General features: G+C 40.1%; 2 protein-coding genes across 4 annotated transcripts; both read right to left on the bottom strand.

Moving 5' to 3' along the window:
• Nucleotides 1–157: 157 nt before the first annotated feature.
• ush1c (Usher syndrome 1C) lies at nt 158–21612 on the bottom strand. 2 transcript variants are annotated; one of them, XM_063480034.1, is made up of 20 exons: nt 21513–21612; nt 19678–19745; nt 18363–18506; nt 18092–18230; nt 17166–17274; nt 17044–17068; nt 16877–16934; nt 16609–16797; nt 16456–16515; nt 16032–16088; nt 11879–12021; nt 9597–9662; nt 9377–9510; nt 9130–9185; nt 4546–4587; nt 3589–3642; nt 3402–3501; nt 1886–1995; nt 1600–1655; nt 158–620 (listed from the first exon to the last, which is right to left on the bottom strand). In XM_063480034.1, the coding sequence occupies exons 1-20, from the start codon at nt 21546–21548 to the stop codon at nt 608–610; spliced, it is 1659 nt and encodes a 552-aa protein (XP_063336104.1). In that variant the 5' UTR covers nt 21549–21612; the 3' UTR covers nt 158–607. The 2 variants fall into 2 exon arrangements, with proteins under 2 accessions (XP_063336104.1, XP_063336105.1); XM_063480035.1 differs by lacking the exon at nt 158–620 and having other exon boundaries at nt 1596–1655.
• On the bottom strand, nt 4594–9122 carry LOC134631567 (harmonin-like). Of its 2 annotated transcripts, none has more exons than XM_063480037.1 (6): nt 8308–9122; nt 8056–8172; nt 7084–7731; nt 6607–6660; nt 6291–6419; nt 4594–5585 (listed from the first exon to the last, which is right to left on the bottom strand). In XM_063480037.1, the coding sequence occupies exons 1-6, from the start codon at nt 8392–8394 to the stop codon at nt 5457–5459; spliced, it is 1164 nt and encodes a 387-aa protein (XP_063336107.1). In that variant the 5' UTR covers nt 8395–9122; the 3' UTR covers nt 4594–5456. The 2 variants fall into 2 exon arrangements, with proteins under 2 accessions (XP_063336107.1, XP_063336106.1); XM_063480036.1 differs by having other exon boundaries at nt 5476–6419; nt 8308–8472; nt 8717–9122.
• Nucleotides 21613–22011: the final 399 nt, after the last annotated feature.

Here is a 22011-nt window from a genome sequence, read left to right on the forward strand (position 1 = left end):
CACTTCAATAGCCCCCCCCCCCCCCCCCCCCCCCCCCCCCCAATAACAGCTGGAACACTCACCCTACCCTGGATAAGCAAGGAGGAATATGGACCAATTAAGCTTAAAATAAATCATAAAAATATACGGTGTATAATGAAAAGGCATAGACACACACTTGCATAATTATTTTTTATTTTTACATACATATTTTTTTGCATCACTAACTTAGAAACGGTGTTTAAAAAGGAAAACATGAAGCAGAAAAATCAGCATGCACAACACAACCTCATTTCATGTCCTTTAGAGGAGCTATTGATTACAATTTGTCTTTTTTTCCCTTTCTTATACTGACAGATGAAAGGAAAGCTCAGGTGTGTCTAAAGTAGAAGAGGCGATGAAGATTGGTGGTGACAACTGCATATTGACTGGACCATCCATTACCAAGCCAAGACAGTGACAGCTCATATAGACAGCATGGCTCAATTTTAGAAAGAAAAACCAAGTAAAGACAAAAAGACCATGTTAAGCAAGTTGATGTGTCGTGTTGTGATTGGTGAATCGTGGAAGAATCAAAAATTATAAGCTTCTCAATTAGTCTGGTTTTCTTGGCAGGTTGTAGATGAGATCAAAAGAACGTCCTGCAAGAGAAAAGATCTGTCAGATCTACTTTATTCAACTGCACCAAACACAAACGATTAAATCCGCTGTGCTTTATTAACTGTTAACAAATGTATGCGCTGGAAAAACTTCAGTCACATCACACTGAGCACTACAGGCCAACACATGCAGCTGAGCACCAAAAACATGAAATCATTTTATTTATCTTTATATCAAAAACACTCCAGATCCAACCCTGGGAATGGGCTAGGTTTCAGAACATGTAACAGTCCCATTGAACAACATGAATCAGAATAACTGCTGAAGGCTGGCAGGAGTCCTAGGCTGCTTTTACAAGTGTCCATGACCTCATGATACCACAGAGGCCTTGCGTGTATGGATGCGTTTATTTATGACTCCCTAGGTTGTGATCTGACAGATATATGGAGGCACAGGTCACTAACCGCATTAGTTGTAAATGTCTTCACTCAAACAGCATGCTTTTATCACTGGAGAAGTTGTCTTGAGGTGACATTTTCTAAATAAACTGCATATTGTGTCCGCATAGAGTTATTGTCACGCTTTCTTTATGTGGCACTAGCCGAGCTAAAACAGGAAGAGAGATTCTTTGCTTTCCTCTAAATGACAGGGAGACTGTCACATGTCCTTAAGAACAACAACAAAAAAATGAGGCCAAACAAAAACAAGCGCCACACCAAACATCCCCTGGGACGTGCAGTGAAGAAGAGGAGGTTTGAAGACTACGTCGATTACCAGGATGAGGGTGAGGTACAGGAGAGGGAGGGCTAGTGCTGAAGTAGGTAGCCATGTCTGTAAAGTGTTGCACTGCCTTCAAACACCTTTCTGTTCACGGTGTGACTGACTGATGTTGACTTAAGGCTGCATACACATGCACACACACGCACACACACCTATAAACACCTGAACAAAATCCAATTTTATTTCATTAAACTGCTAACAAAATGCTGCATAACTAATAAGAAGAACGTGAATGCTTACACTTCATCCTCATAGTCTTTTGGGGGGGCCACAGCGATCACCACATCAATCCAATCCTGGGGGTGAAAACACTTTAAATTTGCATGTGACTGAATCAATAGGAATTATGAACTCAAGCAGCCCGACTGAATCTACAACACACACAATCAATCAGGGTTGATAAGGTTTTTAATGAAAATCAATAAAACACCATGCTGCACTAAGGGGGTGAAATTTCTACTTAACAAAAAAAAAGGGGGGGAAGGGAGCATGGCATTTCATTTAATCTGAATCTCTGGAGTCATACCCCTCCACTGCTCCAGGCTCGAGTCAGAGAGTTTTGCCCCTCAGTCAGTGTGGCATCAATCAGGATCTTCCCATTCACAGCCATGAGTTCATCCCCGGGTACAATCCCACCTACAAAGACAAATGTCACAGATATTTAACTGGGCAGCAGCATCAATAGGAGACAATAACAACACTGTAATTGTAAAAAAATAAATAAATAAATAAATATATATATACACAGGCATTTTCTACAGTTTGTCTTCACAGCTTTTTTTTTTTACTCTCTTTTTCTAATATTTAGATTGCTTTAGCAGTTCGTAACCCTGTAACACCCTGTGTATCATATTTCATATATTGCAAAAATGATGCAAATTGATATTTTTTTTCCTTCTTGCTTGTTTTTTAATTTGTCAGAAGGTTAAATAAATACTCCAGTTTCAAAAAAATTAAACATTTTCTGGCTTTTCAGGTTCACAGGTTTAAGTATGCCTGGATAACACTGATAACTAACACAGTGCCTGTTGTCACAGCAAAGGTGCATGTCACAATAAGGAGGTTTATTGATCCCCTTTGAGGTCAGAGACGGTATCACAACACCCCTGATGATATAATTTTACTACAAAAAGAACAGGACTGCCACTCATTCAAGAAGAGGCACACACACAAATATTCACCTCATATAAATTTTACAAATAAATAAATGAATCTCTGCCACTGAACCCTTGATGACACCTCAATTCATATCAATAAGATGTGGGTAGGGTAGTTGCATAGGGAGAGACCGCCCACACTAACTTCTGATGCGGATTACAGAAACCACTCAGTTCAGAAAAGAGCTTCAAGGGTTACCCCAAGTAGGATTTCAAAGGGAAAAAAACCTCAGACTTGGTGTGTATGTTGCTGGAACATCAGGTTGTAAGTCATTTTGACGATGGTCGGCTCATTCTATTATTTTAGGGTCTATACCTTATAATTTAAAGCACCCTGACATGAATTGGTACAACAAAATAAAGCGGAACTGAACTGCTGTTCTGTTAGGTAGGAATAGGACCCTGTTTTATGTGCATGAAAAAAATGCATCTTGGCTGATCAGCTCAGTAGGGAAAACCAAAGACAAACTGCTGTTTACACCAGTTTGTATTGTGCATCTCCATGGTGTCCAGCATTTGTTGAGACTACGCACTGTTGATGAGCCCGTCTGTCACAGTCAAGCACCAGATTTGATTAGCAAACCGTGGCAAAGAAAACAAGATGCTTCAAGAACTAATGTGGATGTCTAGGTTTTCCAGCTGTTGACATTAGCAGGACAAAGTCATGTGGCTTTTTAAAAACAAGCAGTTTAAGTAAACAGACTCAAAGACATTGACACTTGTATTTAGCGAGTTAACCTTCACTAACATCCACCTTTGCTGAGGTCAACATGCCTGTGAATGAAGCCACTACATCAGTAGCTTTTAAAGCAAAGCTTTAAAAAACTGAAATACAGATTTTTAGAAATCATGACATGCAAGTATGGAGATTAAAAATGAACTAACCGTGCTTATCAGCAGCACCACCCTCATACACTGCAGATACCACCAACTTCCCCAAAGGAGAGTCTGCTCCCCCCTCCAGCGCCAGGTCAAGGTTTCCATCCTTAAGAATGATAAGCAAACACACCATGAGTCGTTTTCTTGAATATCTTCCTTTTCCTCTCCTCACAGGAACAAAGGCTCTGCCTACCTTTTTGATTCGCAGCTGCCTCACGTCTCGGCCGTCTATCTGGTCCGCAGAGAACTATGACAGAGAAAGGATCGCAGATGGAGAGGCACAAACTAACTGATTAATAATATAAATGAGGTGGCAGCATAATGAATAGCTCGCTACTCTTTGAACGTGTTTAGCCACAAACAAACAATATTTAAAATGCAGGACTGTAGGAATAAAGGCCATTTAAGAGATCACTGCAGCTTTTTAAGTTAACAAAAAGGATGCCTGTTTCATATCAAACTGTTAATGATAATTATAATATGTTTGATCTATTGGCTAGCTACCAGAAATTAGTTATGCAGCAGTACTTAGTCTAGTTTATTTACCGGCTGACACCTGTCACTTATTGATATTATTATTAAATTGGTTTTTTAACCTATCATTTTCTTCCACTTTATAAATTGTGTCAGCAATACCAATTTTTAATCCTTGTATATGACATCATTAGGTAAGTAATTAGGCCTATCAGCTGTCTTGATTATCTACTCATCTACATGCTTGTAAACAAAACCATTAACTTTATATTTTCACAAATATAAAAATGATGGACAGGATCTCTAGCGGTCAAATGCAGTAAGACCATTTTTGTTGCTTAAAAGGTTGAATTTTGAAAGTTTGATTTTGATTGATAAAACTGTTGCTGAGATATGACTTTACATCTTTTTTGGAGCCTCACTGCATATTTTAATAGACTGCAATAGCAGAAAGCTTAAAAAAAGACATATGATTATATAGGGTCATATGCTATAATCGCTTTTGGGGGGCTTTGTCAAAGAATCATCTGCTTTTGTAAGAAACTTTGTGGCTCGTGAAAAAGCAGAAACTGAATTTTGGACTGAATTTATCTAAACAGTCTTTATTTGTGATTTTAGACTAAATATCTGCAGCAGATTCTGCATAGCTGTAGTGTTAGGCTTGGCCATACGATACCATGGAGTAGGGGTCAAAGTCATCCACATATTTCTGAAATCCCTGAAAGAGAATCAAAAGGCAGTTTATTAAAAATGATCAATATGTCAACAGGAAGTTAATAAAGAGCACATCACTGCAGACATGAGCTGTTTAACAAGTCACTGCATGGTGTGCTGGCCAGATTTCCTTTGACAATCACTCCTATGTTGATCTGATAAAGGGGAAACACAGAGTCATTTATTTAAAAAAAGCACTTTGGCTTTTAAGGCGTTACACAGTTGCTTTGAAAGCCTCACCCCTTAATTCCGTTATCAAGACAATAATTCACACTAACACACACAGGCAGAAAAAACTCACAAATCATTCTAAACAGCTGTTTAATTTCATAGGAAGGAAATAAGAGCAAACGGACATCACATTTACGCAGTTATGAAGAGTCAGAGAGGCGGTTTCTCCCGGCAGAATAAACACACATTAATATAAGCTCATTTCCTGTTGCTACACAGTGGCTCAAAGTTGGACATAGAAGATGAACTCATTGGTAATGTACATTTTTATTTGTTGTGGCTGGAGAGAGGAGCCATCAAGCAATGCAAACAGGTGTAGTGTTTAGATATTAAACTAAAGCCACATGAAAACGTAAAGCAACCGTGTTCCTTTCTTCTGGTAGATGTAGACTGTACAAAAGACATGTAGACAGATATTTCAACCACTTGGAGTGTTCAGTGAGCCTCTGTGAGAGAGTTCAAAGCATCACTTGCCATCACTGCTGTAAAACCAAACCTTTGTGACATGCATTCCTTTATGGAAATAATAAATCAATAGAAGCTCAGCTACATCAAAAGACAGTGATGCACATGGGGAAAAATGAAGAAGGGCCATCACTGAGGTTTCACTCAATAGCCAAACCTGAGGCGTAAGCATGGAGATTAAAAAAAGAACAAGAGAAAAGCACTCCAGAGTATTAATGAAGAAGGTGACATATGGATTACTTGTCGCTTGTTGTTTGTTTTAAAAGACGAGTTGAAAGGCACCATCCGTTTCAACATTTCAGGAGGCTGAAACACAAAAGGAGGTAAAGACTTTTAGTCCAGTCTGAACACTTTAAAGATGAAACTTTAGACCAGGTTGAGCAGCAGTGTGTTACTGCCCCCTCTGGTTCAAAGTCCGGGTGACTTCTGACCACATTTAGCTACATTTACCTTTAACACAGTTTCAGCTTACTATCGCTGGCTGTTTACATTGACATTACACTATGCCAGCAACTAACAATTGCTACTAAGAAACTGATGATTTTATTAATTATAATAAAACAGAAAAAATATTAATTCTATTAATGCCGTCAAATGTTTTGTTGTGCCCAAAAATGCCTGTTTATTATGAATAATAATCCCTTAATGGCTCATTTCAGCATATCAGTGCTGAAGTGTGTTGATGTGACTCTGTGACAGTTACTGGAAAACAAAGCTGTTCTGTTGAATTTTAAAATGCAGATTTTAAAATTCATAACCTGCCCAGTTTGATCCAAGTTTATTACAAGAAGATTAACTGGTCACCTTTATAATATGAAAACCACAGACTGGGAAACAGCTGGAGAATCAGGGAAACTCATCAGGAGTCTGAGATGAGGCAAAGAGTAATTCTTCAGCCGGCTGATGGCATGCTGTGTCAAAAGTCTGAATGTTTGATGACCCCTTTAAGCTACCAATGGTTTTTATCTTGAGAAAATTCAGAATTTCACTGCAGTGTAATGTGTTTATTACCAGGCCATCAGAACGTAGAGCAGGTCTGTGTGGATCTGGGCGGTGGGTCTGTGACTGAGGCAGCATGACAGGCTTAGACATGACCGGGGCCATTTGACGCCTCTGGTTGGGGGGACTGGGAGCTAGTTGCTAATGGGGAAAGACCAGGTTTCCAAGCAACAACCGAGCAAAGGGTAATATTGAAATATATATATTTTTGCTTATTTGGAAAAGCTGCAGAAAATTCAAAAGCGCATTATTTTAAATAAACAAAAAAAAGAAAAGAAGAAGGTGCGATTACAAACGTCAGCATGACCTTTTGCAGCAAAAGACTCACCAGGGGGCTGCTTGAAGTTGAAACACGACTGGCATGGGATGTATTTCTCATTACCTGAACCACAGTGGAATATAATGAAACTTTCAGCCCTCTGGCACAAACAGACCACTAAGGAAAATATCAGTGCAACACACTCAAAGACCCACTCCCGTTCTCTCAGATATCACACCATGCCTGAGAGTTCAAAAGCATCTACTGCCAAGCCCACAGGCCCAACTGCACACGCACAAACATAAGAAAACAGCCAACTTTCAGAAACTCCTGTAGGCTAAGAAACCACACACTACAAAGAAACACAAGCAGCTCACTGTAGATAGAACGTGCTGCTCTCTCTTCATGCATTAAAACATCCCAACACATAAGAGACGACATGCACCTAAACCTATGCATTAAAGAAAAACTAATGTTGCTATTGAAGATGTAGCAATCTACATCTTCAATAGCAACTCACATGTTTCACACATGAGGATCTCTGACCTTTGGACTGGAGGGGTAGGACATTTCACTAGTGTTAGACGAGTAAATCCCTCCTCTGGGGAGATATCTGCCTGCCTCCCACTCGCTCCTGGGTTCTGGTGGACTGGGGGGATGCTGGTGATGATACACTCTGATGGTGCCAAGTCGTTCTTCAGAGTGCTGTGGAGGTGGCGGTGGTGGAGGAGGTGGGGGCGGCGGAGGAGGAGGAGGAGGAGGAGGTGGGGGCGGAGGGGGCCGGGGAGCAGGTTGAGGGGACGATGGAGGTCGCGACACGCGAGACGGGTAATGAGAGGAAGGTTGGGGGTGCGGCTGAGGCCTCAGCCTCTTATTCGTCAAAGTGGATGGGGCAGAGGGAGGTCTCCTAGGATTAGGTGGGGAAGGGGGGCGGCGCTGTGGAGACGCCTGAGAGGGAGAGGGGGGATAGTTAGGGATGGTTGGATTCAGGTTGGGCGAGCGTGGAGGGAGAGGCAAGGGAGGGGGTGGCTGGCTGGTGCTGGGCTGGGTGGGGGCTAGTCTTTTTAATGGGCCCCTCAAGCTCTGATCCACTTCGTCCAGGTTAATGTCGTCCAGATCAGTGGTGGCCAGGTGAAGACCACCAGGAAAACGCTTCACTTTTGGCTCAGAAGCAGGGGAGCGTGGCGGGGAGAGCTTAGAAGTCAGAATGAAATGGAAAAAATTTCACCTCACGTTAATTCACCTTTTAAACCATTTCACAATGAATGCACTTAAAAAAAAAAATACCGCCTGAACTTTTCTACCAAATTACACAAAAACATGACTGGCTGAATATTCTGTTCAACAAACAAATGACTGCATTTTATATTCAGCTCATGGTGCAGTCTCCCTGTTTTTGCAAATGAGTGAACCGATGCCACCTTGCTGTGCCTTCAAAGCAGTATATATGTTCTTTAACCAGTATTTTAAAAATTGCATATAAAATTACATTCAGACAGAGGAGGTCTCACTCTGTACCTCGGGGGATTCATTCTCCACACACGAGATCTGCTCCAGTCGTGTCTGACATAGTCGCTCCACCCAGTGCTGCACCTTTTCTGACTCCTCTAAGTCTTCCCTCTCCGTCTCTGAAACCTGGTACAGAGTCAGAGCCAGGCAGCATCACACAACAGGAGTCAGTCCTTCACGCATGCTTGCATGCTGATCTATAAAATAACCGATGTATGCAGCTGAACTCAGCGCTTGCTCCTTTGCACCCCCTCCACATACCTCCTGAACCAGCCGACTGATCTTGAGTTGCTTCTCTCGCTCGTGCATCTCTTCCTTCTCTTTGGCGAGTTTCAGCTCAAACTCCATCTCCTTCTTGTTTTTTCTCTGCTCCTGCAGTGTGTCCGTGTTGGACACTTTCTTCTTTTTCTTCTTTTTGTCTCCTTTCTGACATGTCACCAGTTAGTCAGAATACAAGGAAGGAACGGGGACAGGCAAATCTGCCAATCCAAACTCAAAAGCACTGCAGGCAAATAAAGCCTAATGATGCCACACAGTGTATGAAGAAAAAACCCTAGCAAACCACTTTCACTTAGTGAATAAAAATAAAAGCAAAAGCCCTGATTTTAAACGTCTAACCAACCCTATAAGAAGACATCACAGCAAACTGAACCCACACAGCTGACAGTACCTTGCGTAATGATGGCAGTTTCCCCTCATATCGATAAAACCAGCCAAATGCTAAAGACAGAAATGAACAGAGGTCAGGCTTAAAAGGATGATTTCAGATTAAACAGTGGCATCAAACTCCATGCAGCCCAACCAAACAAAGCAGTCAAAGAGAGAAATGAATCCATTCATGCTGTCCGAATAAAAAAATGAAGTTGTAACCGCATTTTAAGTGATGCAAAAAATGTGCTGGAATTAACTTTCAGCAGCTTCTACCAACAAAATAAACAGCTGGAGTAATAATACGAACATAAGACTCCTACTGTGAAACTGTGATTGGCAAAGGAAATCCTGCACTTGTCTTTGCGTTTGCTGCTTTGCGCAGACATCCACCTACAACAGCTGTCACAATGTCAGCTGAGGCCCCACACTCACTTCTCTGTCCTCCTCGTCCTCCTCATCCTCCTCATTTTCCTCAGCGAAAGAGTTGACTTCATCAGCATAAAGAAGAGGTCATAAAAAGCAGCACAGCACACAGCAGAGGCAGAGAGAGAGAGCGCAGAGAAACTGGGTGAATGAAGTAAAACACGAGCGCCTCGCTGGTTTCAGCAGAGAAGTTAAGTTCAGAACGAAACACAGGATTCATGCATTTTAAAAAGAAGACACTGCTGTCTGTCCTTACGAGAACTTTTGGCCTTTGGAGTTGGGGTGGTTCTTGGTGATGGGACCTTTGGACTGGATTTAGGGCTCTTGGGTCTGTCTGTACCATAGTCCTCCTCCCACTCTCTGTTGTGTTTTTTCTCCATAGCTTCAATCCTACAGAGATGTACGAAATTATATACACATTCAAACAATATTTGCTTGGAAGGTCATCACATTAAAAGTAATAATGAGTTGTGCACCTTTCCATTTCCTTCTGATAACGCTCCTCCTCTTCTGCAGCTTTCTGAGAGAGCTCCATCTTTCGTCTATAAAGCACACAAATAAAGTCTGTTTACACAATATATTAGTGTACTGGGCTCCAAAGACACAAAATACACTAATCAGCAACCAGTGGGTGAATGGCATATAGATGTTACTTTGACACGCATGAGCCAGCTAAATAATCTACAGGCAACCCATCGGCCTGCAAAATCCCCCGAGAGCAGTTAATTAGGATTCCCACCCCCCAGGATCGATCCAAAGGATCCTCTGCCAGCGTCTCGTGTCCATGCTTTGACATTTAGATGACCATCGTGGTGCAGGTGGTTTTACTGCTTTGGCTGTTTGGTGTCTGTAATTACAACTTGTCTCCTTTTGAGTGTCAAGTTATAATATACAGACATATTATTCATTCCCAGGTATTGCTGGAGATGAATATTACAACTGAAAGCACTGAGGTTATCAAGTGTATCCTCTGAATTTACAAGCTGACTGGATCCAGAGAAGACTGCTTTCTGGAAAATATCAAGGGAACATCAGTCAACGCCTTTGCCATTAGATGATGACATTTCATCTATTGTTGTCAACATATTGATATCCCCAAACTGATTATTGACCCAGTTGTTAGTTTACTTTGTACACTTGAGGGCATATTAGGCTGACAGCAGTGCTCTGTGAATGATCACAAAAAATAACCTTGCAGCTGATGAACTGAGTGACTTTGTTCCCCTGTTTGTTACAATAACAAGTAGCAGCATTTTAATAATTGAAAAAGCCTCCTATTGATGTCCGTTATTTGCATAACATTTGCCCGGGGTTCCCATATTTTTGCATAAATTGTTTCAGCTGCTTACAACGGTAGTACACTCTCATTGCCTGGCATTGTCTGTGGTTTAGAGCTAATGCTTTTGATTTCAGTGTGACCATGCCTTAACATTATGAAATTTAATGAAGGGTAATTTGATAAAAATTCATTGGCAATGTTTTATTAAACAGCCCATGATTTTCACATCCAGCTGCAGGAGCAAAGCCAGGGGACCACTCCACGTGAAGCCTTTTAGAGGGCTAAATTGCATCTAGTAATTGTGTGACATTTTGTCACAATTGTTCTGTCAGTGTTCTGTAAAATTTGTTGTTTGCACATTTTAATGGTGGAAAAACTCATTTAAATTGTAATTTACTTTACTTTATTGATTTATATAGCACTCTTCACAGGATAAAAACCACAAAGTGCTTCACAATAATATAAAACAGATAAACATAAAACAGTACAATCAAACATACAGCACAAATCTAATTAAAAGCCAGGCTAAATAAGTGAGTCTTAAGATGATCTCAGGATCAAATGATCTCAGGATCAAATGATCTCAGGATCTTTATCAACAAAGGAAAAATAAAATAAAATAAAATAATAGACTGAGGGGTACGTATATGCTTATTATCTATGGTTAGCCCCATGAGTATTTGGACAATGACACAGTTTTTGTAGTTTTGCCTCTGTAAGCCACCACAGTGGACATTAAAGCAAACAATGAAGACACAACTTTACTTCAGAGGGGTTATTAAAATTATTGCAATAACTGTTTTGGAATCAAATGGATTTTTACACATATTCACCCACTTTCAGAGGCTCAAAACTAACTCTCGAGGGGTTTTATAACCAGGTTAGTGACATCTTTTGATTTGAAATCCATGGTGGTATTGCACACAGCCAAACTGTAAGATTTTGGTGAACATTTCCTATTTTCCACTCAGAAAGACCATTAGTGGGGCATCAGCTGTTGTTTAACTCTACTAAAAAGTCCAGCAGACACAGACTAACATCCATATTGATTTGGACATATTGTTCAGATGCTTCTAAAGAATATGAATCCAATTTTTTTAAGAGTTTTTTGGCTTCTTGTTGCCTAGAAAGACACAGTGAGAGCACTGATAAAGTTACTACAACAAACATTTACATGTCATATTACTGATGACCTATCTATAGCATAAAAAAAATATCTTAGTGGCATTTACATTAGTAAGGTTTTCTCCTGTTAGGATTACCTGAAAACAAAGTGTGATCCAAAGCCTAAGTACCATCTGTTTGAACTGAGTCAGATCAACGTCGCACCTTTGATGCTAAAGCGACAGCAAGCTTGCTAACTAGCATGAAGTCAGCATCTTGCATTACAACGCAAACATACAACTCCCACCATACACTGCAGAAGCTCCATCTCGTGTCAGGACAAGGTTAATTAGAAGTTTTGTGCTGTTCACTCACTGTCTCTCCTTCTCCTGCTGCTCTTTAATGATTTTGTTGGTCTCCAGTGCCACCTTCTTCTGGTGCATCAGCTCCTTCCTCTCCAAGTCCCTGCGGGCCTCCAGTGCCAGACGCTCCTCATCTGTCATAAACAGCTCGCTGCCCTGAGAGAGTGAGAGCCACAGACAGTAATGACGGAAAGACATACAGCAGGGGTCCTCAAACTTTAGCTCTGGAGACTGACAGGCAAGTCTAAACCAGTCTCTCTGACCGAGAACAGAGGGATGTCAGTTTTTGACACCTGACATCCTTGAAGCCTCTCAGAATCATTGAGTAGGTCAGCAATTTCTATTACTGGTATATAATTACAATATCCTGTGTCGTTCTTATAGCTGCTTCTCTTCTTCTTTTTGGCCCAAGTGTAATTAACTGAAGCAGGTGCTGAACTTGAAAGCAGTCGCACCATAATGTCTGAGTGTGGGTTTATGGCATTGTTCATACATTCCTCTGTTATTGCAACGAGTCTCGACCCTGGATTCATCAGTAAATGGGACCCTTTTCCTGTCGTGTCCTGTATATGTCAGTCTTGAAGCGTTTGTCCTTGTTTCCTCTGCTGAGAAGTGGTACAGAGACCACTAAACATCCCTCAAGACCACACGCATCTTTTTGTGACCTTGGCGTATTGATTTTCTGATGGTGTGCTCACTTTTGGTGTTCTTGTTCGTGCTTTAGATGCAACTGATACGGTTCCTGGAAAGTGTTTCAGAGTACAATGCACAGCCTACTTAGAAACCTTCAGTCTGCTGACAAAGCCTCTTTATCCTTATAACCTATCCTATGACCTGATGGCATGTTTTCAAATGTCACAGCCAGAGATGGGCAGTAATGCGTTACTGTAATCCGATTACTTTTTTCGAGAAACGAGTAAAGGGATTACTATTGGAAAAAAGGTAATTAGATTACGGTTACTTTCCCGTAAGCACGCTGCATTACTGCGTTACTAAAACTGTGATTTTTTTGCGAGAGTGTCTCATGACAATGATGTAAGCGAGTGCGACGTTCGTGGCAACAGCTGTGTGCAGATCAACAATGGATAATATATCGAGTGCGGGAGAGAGTATGAGCGTGCAGCTTTTAAAGTGTGGAAGTACTGACCTTACTTTGAGTTTGATTCTGTAAAACGTGACAAAAACATTAGCGTCCGCTGCTCACTGTGTGGGAAGAAAACTTTATTTTCGGTCGTTGTGTCCTTGGGCAAGACACTTCATCCGTTGCCTACTGGTGGTGGTCAGAGGGCCCGGTGGCGCCAGTGTCCGGCAGCCTCGCCTCTGTCAGTGTGCCCCAGGGCGGCTGTGGCTACAATGTAGCTTGCCATCACCAGTGTGTGAATGTGTGTGTGAATGGGTGGATGACTGGTTCTGTAAAGCGCTTTGGGTCCTTAGGGACTAGTAAAGCGCTATACAAATACAGGCCATTTACCATTTACCATTCATTTTACAGTGAAAAAAACCCCCCTAAACTTCCGAGCAAGCACCGACAGTACGCTGCCACGGGAATGTGAAACTCCCAGATCCTTCCACTGACCGTTACGACACACCTGCACCAGGCCAAACATCCGCCTGCCCCACTCCTGCTATACAGGTGAAAATAGAGCAACAGGACCGCTGATTCTTCGATCTTATTTATTTTCTGCTGTGTTTTACTTGCATTTATTTGAAAGAGTGAGTGTAAACACAAAAAACTATTTTATTTTATATGCTGGAATATGGAGAAAATAGGTTTAAATGTTAAACAAATTTCTTCCAGTCAGAGAATGTTGCATATAATTTAATGTTTGCTTCATGCGTAAAGTTAAAAGATTAAAACTAATAAAACAAGTTTTAAAAAGAGACTTTTTCATTTGATTACATTTTATATGATGGATTATGCAGAAAAAATAGAATTGGGCTGAAAGATCTATCGCTTTATCACCTATTCAGGTTGTAAATAATTTTTTTAAAAAGTAACTAAGTAACTAATTACTTTTGAAAATAAGTAATCAGTAAAGTAACAGGATTACTTTTTGGGGGAAGTACTCAATAATTAGTTACTGATTACTTTTTTCAAGTAACTTGACCAACACTGGTCACAGTACAGATTAATAAACAATTTTCTGCAGGTAGCGTGAGGTATAGCCACATAAAAGCAGGTGAAAATGGCTCCTGATTTACATCAGCATTAATTATACACACCGTTTCAGCAGAATAGCTCTAACTAAATTTTAAATTCATTGTATGCTGCAATTTTTGTATCCAACTGCTGGAACAAAACCCTATAAAATGCATTCTAGAGGTATACTTTAAATCACGGTGTTACACTACATATTGCAAATATTCTGGATGATTTATTGCTGCATGGTTCCCCAAATATGCAGAAAAATAACATCATACCTATATGAAAAGCTGTTTTAAAATTAAAGTGTCTTTGGTATCCACGGAGTCCTTGGTTTCAATGACCTGAAGGTGACTTACTGCACACGTCCAAACAAAGACATACTCACAGATAACAACATTAGACGGGCACCAAGGAAATAAATAAATAAGATGTGAATGCCTGTCTCTGTTACACAGGCCTCATAACTGAGTCCCAGAGCAAACAACATGATGAGTAACTTGACTGATGATAAATGTCGCTCCTGCAGACAGCGGGGCTAAAGCACAGGCTGGTGCTGTTATGTCTCCAAAACAAACAGACAGATTAATCTGAGCAATGCAGGAATGTAAAGGAGAAACTAAGCAGGAGGCAGAAGTCTCTGTCTCTTCGTCCATGACGGATGATCCCTTAAGTGTTTTACTTTCTCAGAGGAACCTGCTTTCTCAGAAGTTGCTTCAAAACTTAGTAAAGTGATTTTATCTGAAAGGTTACTCCTCATCTGCATATTATTCTGTAAAGTTATGCAAAATAGTAAAAGATTTTGCCCTTATTAAATATCAAGGAAATTTGAAAATATCTTTAAATTCAAGCAACATCATAAGCCATACAAGAAAACACGACGATTCATATGTGACTCGATCGGGGATTGCCAGCATTAGACTCTTTTTCAAAGGCTATTTCATTGCATATGGGTTTGATTAAACAAGCTGCAGTAAAAGCATAATCCAAAATTTTATGCACTTATTAATTATATGCACTCACTGGACACTTTATTACATACACCTAACTAGTACCAGATTGGACCCCTATATGCAGTGAAAGATGAATTGCCTTCATCTTTCACTGCAATTATTTTTTAAGGTGCCAGAAACATTCCTTAGAGATTTTGGTCCATATCGATATGATGGCATCACACAGTTGTTCCAGATTTGTCAGGTAGATGTGGTCAACAGCAACATTCAGGTAGGCTGTGGCAGTTAAACGATGCTCAGTTGTTAATAATGGGCCCAAATTGTGCCATGAAAATATCCCCCACATCATTACACCATCACCAGCAGCAGCCTGTACCGTTCATACAAGGCAGGACGAATCTATGCTTTCATGTTGTTTACATCAAATTCTGACCCTGCTTTCATCAGACTGAGCAATATTTTTCAAATCTTTCGATGTTTAATTTTGGTGACCCTGTTTAATTTCAATTTCCTGTTTTTAGCTGATAGGAGTGGCCCTCATTTTGATTCTTCCCCTGCTATAAATCATCTCCCTCAAAATGTGATGTGTGTTCAGAAATGATTTCCTGAATACTTTGGTTTTAATGATTGGTTACTTAAGTTACTGTTGCCTTCCTATTAGCTGACATCTAACATCTGGCATCGACAAGAACTGCCACTCACTGAGTACTTCTCATGGTTTTTACGGAGAAAACCTTACAGACGGTTTTCTCCGTAAACCTCACAGACGGTTTTCTCCGTAAACCTTACAGACGGTTTTGTAGGAAAATCCCAGTATTAGCAGTTTCTGAAATAGAACATCCTGTTGGGCACTAACCATACCACATTCAGAGTTGCTTAAATCACCTTTTGTTCCCGTTCTGATGCCCGGTTTGAACTTCAGCAGGTCGCACAACCATGTCTACAAGTGTAAATGCATTGAGTTGCTGCAATGTGACTGGCTCAATAGATACATGGGCAGATGTACCTAAAAAAGTGGCTGGTGAGTGTACACTGACGTACATTTGTATTCAAAACAAGAGTGTACTTACAGCTCCTGCCAGAACTGTAATAGTCAAACTTCTGCTGCTCTTCAGGACTTTCACGGCCTGGAAATGTTGAAACAGAGGACTTTAAATAACACTTGTAAAGTTCAGTTTTATGAAGTTAAAGAGAAAATAAAAACAGACAATCTCTGGAGCCTGCGTTGTGTGTCCTATTTGCATTCATCAGGGTGTGAATTATCCAGTTAAATATAGGAACATGCTGCAAGCTTGGTTTTGGCCATCAGCCTGCTGGTTAAACACTAATTTAGCTTTGGTAATGCACCTCAGTGATTTAAGCTGAGAACAAACACAAGCAGTGAGAGAGGGTTTAACTTTTACTACCATGAGAGGCATAGTATTTTAAAACAAAGAGAAATTTTAAAAAAGGAAATAAAAACATATAAAAATAATTAAATTAAGCAAAACACACCTCTCTGTGGTCCATGTTAGTGAAATCCACTCCGTTCACCTCCACAATCTGGTCTCCAGCCTACATTTTGATATGAGGCACATATTCACTGTCAATAGATTTATGAGTGTCATAATTTAATACGATCTCTGCAGTCTTTTAGAAAAAAATCACCTCAAGCCCAACTTCTGCAGAGAGGGAGCCTGGCTTGACGTTACTGATGTATATGCCAGGTTTTTGGGTTGGACCACTGGATATGCTGATGCCCATGCCCTTGGTACCCACAAGACTGAGGAAAACTTTCTTCTCCTTGATCTCCTTTCCTCCAATGGATGCCAAACCGGCCACACTGCTTTTTTTCTCCTTGAAGAGTACAGGAAAAGTCTTTTAGCTGGCTGCTAAACAAACACCATTAAGAAGAAAGTAGTATTTCATCTCTCACCCCCGATTCAGAAACAAACTGGTCGACAAACTGCCACTTCAGGGGTTCATCTGATGAGCTGGAGAAATGAGAAAAAACTATGAGAATTCAGCCCTGCACAGCAGCAGTATTCTAGAGCACGGCACAGTTTGTTACAACAGTAATACACAAGTGGATTCATATCTCACGTTTTCACTGGGATCATCCCCACGTCTGCACAGAAAAATAAATAAGATAACACAAGTTAGATCACTTTCATGTTAGCAGGTAATGGCACTACTAATGGACACAAAGTCTGTGGTTAACCTACGTCGAACTTTGAGTGACACGACATTCTTTGTCTTGATGAGACTGATGACCTCCTCGTGGATACAGGAGGAAATTGAGTATCCATTGATACGCACAATCTCATCACCAACCTATATATGAAGACAGGAGAATATATCATAGATGAGATATTAAATGTCATTATGTAAATTTAAGTAGTTTACAGTCAAATGCTTCCTAATAAGTCTATTTTACACTAGGCCGGTTTAAAACACTACACACTTGCAATAAAAAAAAAAAATGTATTCAGTTAAAATTTTAAATCTCAGATTACAGATTCTTGTATTTGATTAGGCCAGAAATGATCACCATTACCAAAGGTCTCAGTAGTAGTAAGTAGTTACTTTGTTATAACAGTTATAAAAAAGCTAAAGCACAAAAACATGTTAAAAAAAAGATTAAGTACAATGGTACATATATATAAAACATGAATTAAATAAAAAGCACCATGACAAAACAAAAAAATACTGGAAAACACCTCAGCCTCCTAAGTGGACACACCTATGGTATCACTTTTAATCTCCTACGTTGCCTCGTTCTCCAGTTATTGCATTCATGAACTTGGGTGTCCACGCCACCCATCTGCCCGCCCGGTGGGGTGATGACAATACCCAATTAGCTTTTGACAGCCGAGGGGTAAAAACTAATCAGAATTTTAAATAAATATAAGATAAGATTAAATGGAAAAAATAAGCACTAATTGAATTTCAGTTTACTCTTTTACTGACATTTTCTGTTTGTATTCAACTAGAACTAGGAATATTAAATCCACCCCCATTATAAAGAGATATAATTATTCCACATGTGGATAGATTCATAAATAGTGCTGTAACCCTGGTCTGTATATTCATATTTTTTTTAAAGAATAAAAAAATCTGTAGAAACAAACATAAATCATAATTATAGTACCTGTAGGCCCACATTATCAGCTTGTCCATCTTTTATAATCTGGGATATATAAAGACCACAGCCAAACTCAAGCCCTCCTCGGACGCTCAGACCTAGACCATCACGATTAGTCCGATCCAAACGCACCTCTTTTAGCTTCCTGCACACATCAGGTGAGAGAGGAAAATATTAAGCAAGATGTACAAGCCAATGAAAGCTAATATAAGGTGAATGCATGGCAGGGTCAATAACTGCATGCTAAAAAGGCAATAAATAACCATGTTGTACTCACCTTGACCTCTTGGGGGTGAGCAAGTCATACTCCACCTGGTGTTTGAGAGGGATGAGAGGTCGGATGGCGTCAAACAAGGGGAGACGCTTTGGTTCGTTAATTACCAGCTTTAGGTCTCCCACCAGCACTCGCAAATCCATCGACCTGGAAAGTGAGAGGAGGATAATTAGCGGTTTCACAACAATTTACCACATCTGCTAATTTAGGCAATTACAAAACGGTGAAAGCTCCACTTGAAAATCAAACAATATGAGAAAGTCTGCAAAAAAGTGATTTCCAAACAGGCTGGGATGCTGTGCAAAATGTAGATAATTATTTAAACTCATATTTAATTGTTTCAAATAACTAGTGCTTAGTCATTTTTGTTTCATAATATGCCACATGGTTTTCAAAGCATGATGTGTCTTGAGTGCAGGTGGGTCAGTTTAGGAACCAGACTCTTTTTCCTGATCCGTGTGGGATTTTTCCCTTGACACTGACAAGGAGATGAAAATCTCACTTCTATCAGAGTCTAAACACCTGATTTTTAAAATGTTTGTACTTTACCTTCTGCAACAACTGATGCAATTGATCAGGATTTGCACAGCAATCTCTCTAGAGTCACAGGCATTTTCTCCTCACAATAAAAAAAGAAAACATCCAAATGTCCCTTTGAGTATTTTTTTAATTTTAGGATAAAGGGCAACTGGAACAGCAATTAACGCAGCAAAGTAAATGCTATGGTATGAAATTCTTCCAGGTCACCTTCCTTTTGAATAATTAATATGTGCCATTTTAGCTCCATTTGGAGGTTGAACATAAAAAGAGCTTTTGTTGATAACTGGCCAGGCTTGTCGGAGCTCAGTGGAAACTGATCAGAGGCTTAACCAATAGGGTCACAGGACTGTGCCTCTGTACAAAGATTAATTGAAACCTAGACCTATCCCTCCCCCCTCTCATGCCCTCCAGGACCACATTTTCATCAAAAAACACGACCCAGAGGAGGATTTGAACCAGAGGTCTGCGTGCATTAAAACTGTCAGGGACAAGATTAATGGCTCCTAAATATTATTCATGAAAATGTTAAAAGCTAGAGAAAACATACAGAAGCACAAGACGATGTTTTTTGTATTTAAATCTATACAAATACTACCATGACCCATACATGCCTACAGTTTCTTCGTTGTAACTCTTTTTGGCTATAGTTGTGCAAAGTTATTTAAGGACATAATCTATTCCATAATCATCAATGTTTGAGTCATAAAGTGTGAAAAATCAGTGAGGAAATACAACACGCACTCTGTAGACATGCTGAGCAGTGACAGATGGTACTCACTGGTGATACATGCGGAGGACGTCATACAGGTAATCCTTTTCTGCTTCATTTTCAATCAGCAACTCCACCTGCAAGAAAACACAAGCATCTGGTACCATCCTTCTTCATTAAGCCCCCTGAAACACTACGTATCTCTCCCCTGTTTTCCTGTCAGCTACAGGGGGTGAGCCACCTGTGTGTGTGTGTGTGTGTGTGTGTGTGTGTGTGTGTGTGTGTGTGTGTGTGTGTGTGTGTGTGTCCGAGTCATACAAACCTGATGACGGTTCAGTTGCAGCAGGATAGTTTTAAGGAACCGTTTGGGCCAATCGCTGATATAACACATTTCACTATCTGTCTCCAGCAAAATCTCTCCTATAATAAGTTGAAAGCCTCACTTTCTAAGACATTAAAGCTCAGATAACTCCCTGGATGATGAGGGTCCATGTGCTAAACGTGTAATGTGCTGCCCATGTCTAACCACCAAACCCCTGGGAGGAAATAATGGCCACAGGGATGAGGAGAGGCTGCAGTAGGAAGGTCTGGAGTGTCACCTTACATCTCAAAAAGAGGTAAACATTCACACACGCACGCCTCATGTTGAATAATCAGACCTCAAATTAAAGAACAGGCATCATAGAGCACACACCCTCCGAGGACCATTTCTGCAGGGGTTAAAGTTAAGGCAGCGCCACTGAGCCACACAGGGTGTGTGAACGGTCATAAACTTCTCTTTTTCCTGCAGACTGAGCCACATGGACCTTGGCACCATAAACCAGTAAAGTATAGATAACTTGTTAGGCAGACAAGCATTTCTGGTTTAAAGATCAGAACTGTTTTCATACAGTGAGCTTCTCTGTCACAGTGTAGTACCTACAGAATAAAAATGTGTGACTTTTATGCAAATAAAAACACAATAAAATTGCACAATAATCCAATTTTCAGGCGAATCAGACCATAAAACTGACAAACATCCTCAACCAAACAATTAAGACAGTGTCGCAAACAGAAACAAAGCCCATTTGTGCCTCATTCACCCCTCAGCCTCTAATTAAACCCGTAAATTGTCGCATCTCTTCCGCTTAGCTGCTCGTATCTGACACATTATCTAATGCTAAAGCGCCCTTTGTGGAGAGCCTACAATATGGGACTCTGCTTGCCGCGTGCAGCACAGATGGCTGTGAGGTGATCCCTACATGCTCTGGGGATGAAAAAGCCTTGAACATATCGTGTTCTCTTCCTCTGTTATCTTTGCTGCTGATGACTTTTTGGGGGGGAAGTAGTCAACACCACCCAAACATCAAAGTATAATTTCAAGTTGATTCGCTGCATGAATGAACCTGACTAATAACATTTTATACGGCTTGTTGTTGACTATAGTGACCTCTGCTGTGTAACTTTTACCTGAATAAGAATAAGGTACCAATCAGGGGGCAAAGCTGTCTTACAGCAACCTCTTAAGGCTTTAAAGTATGGAAAATTGTGCAAAAAGATTTAAGTGTCATCAAAAAGACAAAATCCTCCGACACTCGTTTCACTTGGGCAACAGATGAGATTAGAAGCAGATGTTTCAGCTAAATAAAAACCCGTAAATCTACTACAACAACATTAAAAACAAACAGCAACTTTATTTCTTAATGATATGTTTGAATTACTGTTAAACTAAAAGTTGAGGTTTTTTTTGTTTTTGTTTTTGTTTTTATTCGTCGCTTAGTCGGGCAGGCCTGTCTACGCAACATCTCACCGGCAGACACCTGAGCCAGCCAGCGAAGAGACAACCAAGTAGAAAAAAACAGCTTCATTTAACATCCATTTAATTCATATAAGAATAGTAAAAAAAAATGTTATTTTTATCATACCTTGTGCCTAAATTCTCGAGCAACTTTCCGCTCCATTGTTGAGAAACACCACAAAGCTGTCCGACGTGAGAGCTCAGCGTTGGTCAAGTTTGACGGGACGCGGCCGGAGGTCAATACGTCAAGGTAGTAGGACTGCAATCAGAGCTTCCGGTTAAAAATGTTATAGTAATATGCCTATTCGTCAAAATTAAAGGGGTCTTTGTTGTAAATATAGTCACTTTTAATATTTAAAAACATCGTATCCACAAAATATAATTGCTGCACGCTTTATTTCAAGCTCAAATTTATAATTAAGACCTTTATTTTGAAGGGTTGACTGTGTTGCTTGGACTTCTTGCTAAGTCTGATTAATTTGTTGATAAGTAAACAAATAAATAAATGATTGAATAAATAAATGAATTAAATAAAACACACGTCATCATATGTTTTTTATAAATATATTCATGATAATAAAATATTATATTATATTTTTTATTTTGTTGTCTCTACGGTCCCTAGG

Source organism: Pelmatolapia mariae, linkage group LG7 (assembly GCF_036321145.2).
Source record: "Pelmatolapia mariae isolate MD_Pm_ZW linkage group LG7, Pm_UMD_F_2, whole genome shotgun sequence".
Lineage (NCBI taxonomy): Eukaryota > Metazoa > Chordata > Actinopteri > Cichliformes > Cichlidae > Pelmatolapia > Pelmatolapia mariae.

Excerpts from the sequence above, each read along its gene's own strand:
- LOC134631567 (XM_063480036.1), bottom strand. The coding sequence starts at position 8,394 with ATGGAGTTTGAGCTGAAACTCGCCAAAGAGAAGGAAGAGATGCACGAG. Across the intron at positions 8,173-8,307 it reads TCAGTCGGCTGGTTCAGGAG|GTTTCAGAGACGGAGAGGGA; the intron begins GTATGTGGAGGG and ends ACTCTGTACCAG. Across the intron at positions 6,420-6,606 it reads CAACTTCAAGCAGCCCCCTG|CAACTAGCTCCCAGTCCCCC; the intron begins GTGAGTCTTTTG and ends TTTCCCCATTAG.
- ush1c (XM_063480034.1), bottom strand. The coding sequence starts at position 21,548 with ATGGAGCGGAAAGTTGCTCGAGAATTTAGGCACAAG. Across the intron at positions 16,935-17,043 it reads GGGATGATCCCAGTGAAAAC|CTCATCAGATGAACCCCTGA; the intron begins GTGAGATATGAA and ends TCATTTCTCCAG. Across the intron at positions 12,022-16,031 it reads TTACAGTTCTGGCAGGAGCT|GGCAGCGAGCTGTTTATGAC; the intron begins GTAAGTACACTC and ends TCACTCTCTCAG.